The sequence below is a fragment of the Mastomys coucha genome, chromosome X (assembly GCF_008632895.1).
Source record: "Mastomys coucha isolate ucsf_1 chromosome X, UCSF_Mcou_1, whole genome shotgun sequence".
NCBI classification, from domain to species: domain Eukaryota; kingdom Metazoa; phylum Chordata; class Mammalia; order Rodentia; family Muridae; genus Mastomys; species Mastomys coucha.
In genome coordinates, this window is record NC_045030.1 from 42,914,476 (window position 1) to 42,925,888 (window position 11,413).

Consider the following 11,413-nt stretch of genomic DNA (forward strand, 5'->3'; position numbering starts at 1 on the left):
TCCTCCCCCTCGGCCTCCCCATCCTAGTTATTCACCTCCCAGCCTCCCAAGCCAGACAGGGAGACAGTTTCGCCCCTTGGGGCCAAAGCTGCGCAGAGAGAAAAAAGAGGCTTCAGCCTGGGGCCAAGGGGTCTTCTCTGCAGTTTGAACAGAGGGTCTTGGACAATCATCTTTTCTTTTACAAGATTCATAATTGGGGAGGGGGACAGAGTTAAAGGTTCAGAGCTGGAGAATGCACACAATGACACAGGCAGACAGGCGGGCAGACAGGCAAGCACAGGCGCAGGCACACACACACACACACACACAACACTTGTGCAGGTCTGATCTTACAGCTTCCAGAATAACATAATGGAGCTGGAGAGGATCCAGAAAAGGGCCACTCTATAATCAAAAGGATGGTGGTGGTTGGGGGGGGGCAGAATACCTTATGAAGATAGATTAAACAAATGCACACTCTTTAGAACGGTGAAGGCTGAGAAAGGATGTGACCAGAGTGTATAAAATTATGCAGTTAAGAGACAGAGAACATAGCCTTATTCATCACAACTGATAATTTGAGAACCAACAGCCCCCTAAGAGCTATAAGGAGGTTCAGCTAAAGAAAACATGACACTTTATCAGTACCCCAGTTTGCATTTTTGTTCAAGGAGATTTTATATCAAGGTAGGCTTTTTAGACCATAGCAGCCGTGTAAATGAGAAAGAGGAATGGATCCATAGACCCATTTTGTAGATGAAGAAACTGAATACCAATTGAAAATCCCCATGCTTTTGCAGCTACTAAATTACAGAGGTGAGATGCAAACCTGGAACTCAAGTGCTCTTACTAAGGAAACAGACTCTATGCCCCTGCTCGCACAACTCCTATTTTAGGTTGTGAAAGCTTAGCCTTTAAGGGCTGAGCCATCTCTCCAGCCCTGCTTCCACAACTCCATCCAAGCTAAGTGTAAAATTCTCCAGACAAGCTGAGGAGATGGGTCAATATACAAAGCATCAACTTGGCAAACCTGAGGTCTGAGTACCAAGCCCCAGCACCCAAGTGAAAAATCAGGTGCACAGTACTTGTTTGTAATCCCAGCCTTGGGGAGGCAAAGACAGGAGGACAGCCCCCCTGGGGGGGTTGCTGACCAGGTCCAGGCCCAGTGTGAGGTGCTGTCTCACAAAATAAGGTGGAGAGAGTGGTTAAGGACCACCCCTGACATCTATCTCTCATCTCCATAAACACACACATGTAAATACATACACACACATGCGAGAGCGTGCTTGAGAGCGCGCGGGCGTGCACACACACACACACACACACACACACACACACACACACAGATTCCTGACTTGACTATGAACCAGTGAAGTAAAGTACTGGGTTCCTCCCAGATCTGCCTTGCTAGTCTGCTGTGAGACATTGTTTCCTTACCCAGGAAATGTAACCAAAGGCCCTTGCCCTTTTTCATCTTCCAAAGGAAGAAAAGATTCTTCCTGAAGGTTAAAAGGAAGGCTTTTGTAAAGAACTTGGATACCCCAGGGACCAGGTTGAATGCTTTGTCACGTATTATTAGCAGTCCTACACTACAGACATGGTCTAAAGATCTGTGGCACATGTCCTAGATAGAGGCAAGATGGCCACTCTTGTAAAGATGTGTGTCTTAATCAAGCTTGGCGTGTAAATCGTTCTCTGGGAGCTGCACAAAGGCCAAAGGAAAACTTGGATTTTGGCTGTTGAAAAGATAGTCTTTCAGTCCTGTTTGTTTAGCCCTTCCTTCTACCACTCGGAATATCTCATATTTAATGTGAAGAACTCCTGTGAACAACACTGATTTCTCAGGAGTGCTTCATAATTAGCTTATTTCACTTCTGCGAAAGTAGCCTTGAGGAAAAGAAGTTTTTATACAGGGCTAGAGAAAACTGTTTACCACCATCCTCTTTAGCGATGCATGGCTCTCCTATAACAACCATACAGGTAGAGATCCCGAAAATGCCAAATACAAACTTGTTATCGTAGCATGCTGCTTTAAGTGGACTCAACTAAGCTTTTTCATTTTAGAAAAAAAAAAAATGAACTACCCAACCAGTAAAACAGATAGCATACGGTATTGGACCTTTATGAAAAGAGCCACAAACCAGTGAGGACTCCTTAATGAAGGGGGGCCGAGAGCCTTGCCTTCTGCAGTATCTGTAAAAATTTAACATCATTTCTGAAAGAGCTAGAGGACCTTGCTGTTTAAAAGACTGATATGCTGCATGTGACTTCCATTCTGTCTTGCAGTGGGGTGGGGACTTTTGGAACTTGGAACACAGCAAACACTTAGTCAAGTTAAAAATGACTTTGAGATGAGCAGCATAGACAACCCCAGTGGCTGTGGTGAGGCACGGAGTAGTAGCAGCCTTCTGTCCCAAAATTGTGCTCTTGTTTGAATCTGGGGGGGGGGCTATAATGAGAACTGGTGGGGTCAGGGGACATGGTGAGGGACTTACTTCAGGTCCTTAAACTTCTTTTCATCCAAAAAAGGTTTATCTGAATTCAGAATGAGAAGGACAACTAAAAAGCAAAGGGGAATTTTTCATGGAGTTCATCCCAATTTTCTTTCTGTCAAAACATGTACAGATTTGATGCATAAATAGACTCTTAATAACTTTCACCAATAGTCAAACCATCTAGATGAAGGGATAGGTATTTTATGCAAATGGAGGCTACTGTAAAATTGCTTGGTTAGCTTCTGATTAAAAAAAAGAAATTATTAAAGTAGCTTAAAATAAATCCTTTTCATTGCATGCTTAATCAAGCATACAGTGGTGCCCTGGGTTGCAAAGTATTTTACAGCATCAGGAAACTTTGCCAATGGATCTGCAGCCTAATTCTCTCTATCTTCTTGAAGCCAATAATGAAGACTCTTCCCAGAAGCCTTCAGACTAGAAAAATGCCAGATGGCGCTCTGTGTCTAACACATTCACCCTGGGAAGGCTCAGAACAATCGCCTTATTTGATGATCAATTTGACTTAGTTAAGTTACTGTTGTACCTTCCAGATTCCAAATTTGTAGACCAGAAGGACCATGTCTAAACAGACACACACAAACACACTCACACACACTCACACACACACTCACACACACACACACACACACACACACATTATGTATGTATATTTAAAGTGGTGGTCATATACACATTCATTTCAGAAATATAATATGCACATATTTATACATATATGCATATACGTATGAACATCTAAATCATTATCTCTACACACTGATCATTACCGTCTACTTCTCAGTTTTCAGATTTCTAAGACACAGGGGAGCTTCAGAAAAAGCTCACCTCTGAGTTCACACATTCCTAATTAAGTTAAGGCATTGTATCTACCCCACTACTTTAGGTCAATGACTAGTGCTCAGTGACTACACCACAAATCTTTACTCAAGAGACCCATAATTCAAGGTTTTATTTCATCCATGAAACTTGAATGGTTCCCATTGTCAGCTGGCCATTTTCTTTGGGTACCAGGAAAATAACTATAGCACCAGGGAACAACAATGGCAGTAGTCTTTGCTTTGCTGTTGTTTTTGTATTTTATGATGTTCTTTGATTATTAAACACCATTTTCCAATAGCAGTAAGAAATTTATCGTAATGTGACATTTAGGTGGATGGGCCACCATTTACCTACCAGTCTACTGTTGCTAGACACTATAGAAGTTTCCAATTTTTAAACTTGAACTGAATCTTGCATCTTTTTTAGCAGAGGCTACAGCTCTACAGTGGAATTATTAATTCAAGCGTTCCAAACTGTATATTATTAAATGAATTTTTATCCCCACACATAAAATGCAAATGCTGATACGTTCTCTCTCTCTCTCTCTCTCTCTCTCTCTCTCTCTCTCTCTCTCACACACACACACACACACACACACACACACACACACACACCAACCAGATGAAGCTTTCCAACATGGATACCCTTTCTCAGTTACCCTCCAAGAAGTTACCAGTACCTTGGTGTTTATCATCACACCCTTATACTTTTTTTGTTTATTTTGGCAAAGTGTATTTTAAGTACATTTCCCTTCTCTTTCCTCCCTCTAAAGCCTCCTATATATCCCTCCTCTATCTTCCTCAAAGTCGTGGCTTCTTTTTCTATTGTTATTGCATGCATATATGCATTTGTTTATATATATATTCTAAATATGACCTATCAAGTCCATATAATGTTCCTTGTATATATGTTTTCTGAGCTGACCATTTAGCACAGGATAGTTAGCTGATGCTGTTGTCGCTAGGGAGGACCACCTCTTCTGCTTCCAACTTTCCTCAGTTGCCTGTAGCTCTTTGTGTAGGGTTGAGACCTCCTGAAACTCAAATTCCTTTAAGGTTTTTAGTATGTATCATCAGATTCCCTTCCAAAACTGGTAGAAAAGACAAGGAAAGTGTCTCAGTTCCCACACCCTTTGGGTTTGCCATAGAAAAGGAGATAACTTAGCTGAAGAGACACCTAGATAAAGTCATCAATATGCAGAGAGAGTTAAGAAGCTGAATTGGGGTTCCACTGAGCAAAAGGCATCCAGTAGGCACCACAGCTATAGAGTACAGAGGCTGAAATCAGTCCCAGCAGACAGAAAACGTGGCCACAGTCCATACATATCTTAGAATCCTTCAACTACTCACACATTTTCATCATTGCATTCTTTTTATTTTAAAAAAAAAAGTCTTTTATGTGCTTGGTGTTTTGCCCAAGTACATGTCTGTGTGCACCTGGTTCCTAAAGAAGCCAGAACAGGATGTCAGATTCCCTGGGTCTGGAGTTCTAGTCAGTTATGAGCCACCATGTGGGTGCTGGGACTTGAACCCAGGTCCACTTGTTGTAGTCTCTTTTGTCCTCCTTTGCATAGACCTAGTCTTTACACATGGCTTTCCATTTTTCTACACTAATCACTTAGCTATATCTGGTATGGAGCTGGCATTTAAATACTTGTTGAATATATAACACTTTGTAGTTATATTCTTTCTGCTTAATTAAAATACATGGGGACGTTGTAAAACTTTCCTTAGCTGCGGAGTTACACAGTAGCAGATTACTAGCTCCTCACAATTCTGCTGTACAATAAAAATAAAAGTCTATAGGTTGGTTTTCATTTTCCAGAATTTTTCTTTGTGAATATTTTTACGTTTGCTCATCAATTTTGAGAATTAAATGCTCCTTTTGAAATATCAAAACAGTAAATCTTTTACTAACCATTATGATATATTTAATAGTTCACAAATATCTTACATCAAAGTCTATCTTCAATAAACCAAACCCAACAGGAGCTCATTCTTAGGTCATAAGACCCCCTCCAACTTTATGATACATATTGAGTTGGTACAGGAAGGGAGTAGAAATTCTGTGTCCATTCACATCACTAATGTGTAATAATGAGCATCAAAGAGTTCTGTGAAAATGAATATAACAAAAGCATTTTTATTTCAAATGACTCTGTTTGGAAACATTAGCAGAACATCACTGATACAAGGATACATACTTCTACTGAATTCTGGATAGGAATGTTCTGAAGAATGAGCAATCTGTTTCCTACTACAGGAAGGAGATAGTTTCTTTTTAAGGTCAAAGCATTTGTTTTCCCACAGAATTTCACGTCTCCCTAATGAGAAGGCACAAAAGTGCAACAGGGAACAATAATGTGCAAGACAATGGATACACTGAGAACAGTGTGATACTAAAACAGCTAGGCAATGCTTACATTTTAGGATACATACTTAAGTTTTAGAATAAATGCAACAGATTCTAATAATTTTTTAAAGACCAAAATCAGAATGAGATCAGTCAAGGAGTAAAATATTTTGCACAGTAAATATTTATTAAAAAAAAAAAACCTTGCTGAAAACTTCGCCATGCTTATTACTCTTTCATCCATCGGGAAATGGGGAAAGGTGATGGAGGGAGAGCTTTAAGCCCATGGGAACTATTTTGGGGGAACATTCAAGGGTATATCGTCATTTAAATACTCTGGTTTGCCTGATGGCAGGTGGCAGTTGGTGAGATTAGTACATACAATAGAATTCAGTTACGGCATAGCTGCCCTGTTTCCTTCCTCTAATTAATTACTGAGCTCAGTACATCCTTTTCCTTTTTTTCATAAAAAAAAAATCATTAAACACCTAATTACATGTGCATTGTCACAGGCGGGTGCGTGTGTGTCCAACCACTTCTTTCAGATTTAGCCTGGAGATTTCTGTGTTCAGTAGTTTCTGGGAATCAATAGATCTGCTACCAGTTAAAACTGCTCTGCAGAACCTTTAAAAATGTTTACACTCTGTGACCCAGTAATTCCACTTCTGGGAATTTGTACTAGGGGAAGAGAAATCTGGACTAAGACTTATGTGGAAGGACAGCAATGGCAATGTTATTTACAGCCTAAAAATTGTAGGGGAAAATGCTCAAAATTAAGAGAATGATTAAGGAGATGAAGCCTTAATGAATTTTGAATACACCTAGTAAAAATTGTATTTTTAAATATTTAAGAACCTAGAAATATACATAACAATAAATGAAGGGGTAGGGCTAGTATCTACATGTATGCTTTGATCCCACTTTTGTTTAAAATTTTATACATATGCAGACAAAATGAGTCAAAGGACATTTGAAATGTTAATTATATCTGAGTAGGAAAATGGCAGTTATTCTATACTTTCCTGTATTTTTCAAATATATTTTAAAAATTGCCCTACCAAAATTAGTGTCAGCCAACCAATTCCATTCAATAAACAAATTAAATGAATGGGTGGATGTTAATTATATTCTCGGCCCTGCAGTGTATGCCTGAAGTCACTCAGGATGTACATGTACTGTTTGATTCCCCCCACCTCACATAAACACACACACACACATACACACACCCTATTTCAGTCTCTTTTGCCTTTGTACAAGTTTCAGAAAATGTGACACCTCTTTCAAGGGAATTTGTAGTTCTCACTGGTGTGATTAATGCTTGTTGGTGCTGGCGGGTGGGCAAGTACTTATCCTGGTACAGCTGTTTATGCCCCTGAAAGTACACCAGTAGAGGCCTGTCTACTCTGTGGATTGCCCGGAAGGAACAGTTTGGTAGAAAACTGGCCAATCTGGGAAGATAAAAGGAACTTTGTGCAGACACTTGGGGAAGGGGTACAGAAATTTGGGGTCAAGACATAATATAGCGATACAGGCAGCAACCATGTTTGCTAGGGAGGATTTCCCTAAGACTGTGTTTTAGTGTATTACTGTTTAAAGGGAATAGAACGGAACTTATAAGGAATCCTATTGGAGGTGAAATGCACCTAAACTCACACCTATCTCCCATTTCTGTCAGGAACTCCGAATCTTCTTATACCAAGGAGGGGACTATTCAGTAAAGGCTATCTTCCTTTAACAAAAACTCCTAATCAAGAGAAGTAAAAATATACAGGGAAATATCAAATCAAACAAAGATTACATTAAAACATGAATCTTCCTCTCCCACAATTTCACTGTCCAAAGGTAGCCTCTATTGAAAGTCTAATGTATATATTTCCAGACATTTCTACTTTTCCTCTGCATATACAATAAGCACACGAGTACACACACTTTTGTAATAGTGAACAAAAAATGAACCATAATGTAAACATTATTCTATAACATACTTAAGAAACCCAACACATTTTATGAATCTATTTTCTTTGTCACTATATATAAATTTACCTCATTTTTAAAGCTGCTGCATATTATTCCATAGGGTTTTAGATTTTTAAAAAAAACACCTCTGATTGGACATTTAATTTAGTTCAAGTTTTTTTATACCTTTAAGCAATGTGGTGAACATGCCTGTGTGCACACCACAAAATCAATTTAAGAGAAAATCTCCCTTCCATCAGATATGCATTACCTAACCATTTGCAATTAGTTTCCTGGGCTCTGGAGAACAGTTTTTAATGGGTATGCCAAATGTTCTGTAGCATCCCGAATAGTCCAAGGCATCCTTTCCAATTAAGTTGCAGTCTACTACACACTGCATTTTAAATTACATTGTGCTTTAAGGACATGGAGCTGTCTTACATTATTGATACTGTTATAATGTCCTATCTTGATATTAATATCCTGAACTTGAATGAGCACTGTCTGAAGAGTGCGGGCAGCCAGAAGCTGCTGGTACTTATGACCAAGGGCAGCCCAACCCAACCCAGGGTAGCACAAATACAGATGCATAATTGTTGCTCCTCCAATTGTACCCAGCATCTCTCCAGGATCTGGCACAAGGCCCAATTTCAGATAAGGCATTTATCTGCCACCTATTGTTTGACAGGAAAGAAGGGGAGAAGCACCTATATGAACATCTAAACCAATAAAGCAAGCCTGCTGCTTTCTGCTATCTCCTACCCTATCTGCCTCCCCTTACCCAAATTGAAACAATCACTCATTGTTTTAAACATGCTCTCTGGCTGTCTACAAGCCTTTATATTGATATCCTACTTGGAGGTGAACTCTTTAGCCATTATGACACCTCCATTAAAACTTATTCTCTTTACAACGTCTATCTACTAGTATTCATTTGTATTGGCATGGCTAAGTATGCTTAAATCTTGGGGTCAAAAGACCATTTTCCATCTGTAGGTATTTGGCCAAATTAGAAAATCTCTCCGTCCTGGCAGTGGTGGCGCGTGCCCTTAATCCTAGCACTTGGGAGGTAGAGGCAGGAGGATTTCTGAGTTTGAGGCCAGCCTGATCTACAGAGTGAGTTCCAGGACAGCCAGGGCTACACAGAGAAACCCTGTCTCGAAAAACCAAAAAACAAAACAACAACAACAAAATCTCTCCGCATCTCTTTTAATGCCTGTAAAATGGGAACTATGCAGATCTCTGTTTTCAGTATTTCATAATATCTTTTCTCATGGGGTTAATATAAAGATGAAGCTACATTGGGTGTAAGCAAGCACTTGTTGATTATATGATGTAAATATTCCTTATGAATTATTTGTTCCAGATAAACTAGTTTCATCTCCCAGTATTTCAGTTGGGTTTCTGAATAGCAGGGCATGAGAAGACTTTTTACTACAGTAAAAATGTCAAAGAGTACAACCACATTAAAATGAAGAAACCTTTCCAAACCTTCAAACACACCTATGTGTAAGATGATGTTATCATTAGGAAAGAACTGACCAGAGATCCCTAAGTGGAATTGTTAGAAAGATCTCTGTTAGTCTTCAGTCTCACCAAAGGATAGGAAATTAGGAAGGGGATGGAATAGCATAGATTTCCATGGGTTGGCCCAAGACTCTGTCTTCCCCGGAGAGATGTGTTCTAGCAACTGTTTGGTGTATTTTTAAAGGTCAGAGAGGCTTTGGCTCTATAGGATGGAGTGGCTGTGACACCTGATTAATGTCTGTGCAGTACTTTCCAGAATGAAATTTAATCAGCAGAATGATTGCAGCAAGCAGCTGCCTGGAGGAAAATGATCCTGTTCTAATGGTGGCTTGTTTGATGTGTTGGCATTGTAGTAGGGCACGTACATTATTAGTTCAACCCAAGGGGCCCCAACTAGGACACTAGATCAACTAGTAGGGAAATCCAGCAAATACCATTGGTCCTTCCATGGCTCTGCATAGGGTCATCATTGTCAGACTGTCAGTTCCTCCTCATTCCAAGGACCTTTGCTGTCATCCTCTTTGCCACCCCTGGGGTCCTCCTTGTCAGCTCTTTTTACCCACCTCCTATCACTATCCATTCCCAGTGTGTCCTCAGATCCATCATTCTCAGCACCTCCCTCACACTGCAGCTCCAAGCCTTTCACTGACAGCTTCCTCACAACACACTTGCACATACACACAAACACATTCCTCTTCTCTCCCCTCTCCTCACAGATATTCTCAAGGTCTAAATGAAACAACAACAAAAAAAATGCCTCCCCTCACAGAAAATGAATGTTCAGGTCGAATTAACCCTTCTTGCCCTGTTTTCCCATCAGAAGCACAGAGGCGAAGGCACTGACTTGCAGCAATTCTGTGTTCAGAATTATACTCTATAATATGTAGTTAATTCAGCACAGGCTTATGTGCCTGGCATCTCCTAGCACTCAAATAGTATACTCTGCATGCAAGCTGATTACATGGGGTCATTACTTGCCAGGATGTGTGGATCTGTAGCATGAGATATTTTTCCTAATAAAAGAGATAATATAGTTGAGCTAGTTACAATTTCTTTGCTGGACTTTGTTGCCCTAGTTGGACTTTTTTTTTTCATTGAATCTCAGTGTGCAAGTCAAAATAAGTGCAGTACTTGAAACCATGAAGCCCACAGTCCACAGTAGGAAGAGAGCTTTGAAGGGTCACAGTGAATAGAACTGTAGCTTTATCTAACATCAAAGGATGAACAGTCTATTGTCCTGTGGATCATTGAGAATACTTCAAAATTCGTACACATCTCCTGTGGACCCAGTGTCTGAAATAAATGTGGAATCCAGGAAAACCCAGAAGCTAGATTAGTGTTCTTAGCCATATTATCTTGTTTGTGGTGGAGGAGAGCTATAGAGATGAAATAGGAAGTACTGAAATGTGAAGCAATGCTTTTCATAGTTAAAAAGATACTGTAAATAGTATGGAACAGATCTTAGTTAAAAGACATTGCAAATAATATGGAACAGACCCTCAAGTGAGCACTTGATATTTTCCAGGGACTAGAAATAAGGAAAATGCATGTACTGTTACCCAGGAGTAGACAGACAAATGCATGCGAGACAAATTTTTGAAACATTTCAGCCAGGGTTAATAGCACACATCTGTAATTCTAGCACCTGGATGACACAAATCAGGAGGACCACAGGTTGGAGGCTAGTCTGAGCTGCATGGCAACACTCTGTTTCAATTTTTTCAATACAAATACTTAAGGATGTTGATAAATGTGTGTTCTGACTACTGAGAGAGGACTAAGAAGAGGTCCATAGGTTGGAGATGCAGAGGAAGTGTCACATGACTTAATTATTAAAATATTTATTTATCCTTGATGAATGTAGTCGGGGACTAGATTTGTTCTTTATTCTATGCCTAAGACTGAGGATAGTACCAGTAATATTAGAGAAACTCAATAAATGCTCAGTGAACAAATGCATACATGCATATATGTGCCAATCCACGTGCTAAGCGCTTGAGGTACATGAGGAAGAGTGTATAGTTTTCCATCAACTATAGAGTTGATATGAGAGGTTGAAGAGATATCTCAGTGGATAATAATACTTGCTATGCCATCAAGAGAACCTCAACTCAGATCCCAATATCCACATAAAAAGCTGGGCATCCTACAAACACCTGTAACTCTGACTTCAAGAAACCCAATCCAATCTCTTTTCTGGCCTCCAGGCCTGTACACACACACACACCACACACACACACACACACACACACACACACGCACATGCA

General features: G+C 39.9%; 1 protein-coding gene across 1 annotated transcript in view; it reads left to right on the forward strand.

The window, feature by feature from the left end:
• Positions 1-8,045: 8,045 nt before the first annotated feature.
• Atp1b4 (ATPase Na+/K+ transporting family member beta 4) overlaps positions 8,046-11,413 on the forward strand; it is a 62,906-nt gene continuing 59,538 nt past the window's right edge. The window contains exon 1 of the mRNA XM_031372530.1: positions 8,046-8,153. Coding sequence (XP_031228390.1) covers positions 8,046-8,153 — 108 coding nt within the window. The remainder of the gene's footprint in view (positions 8,154-11,413) is intronic.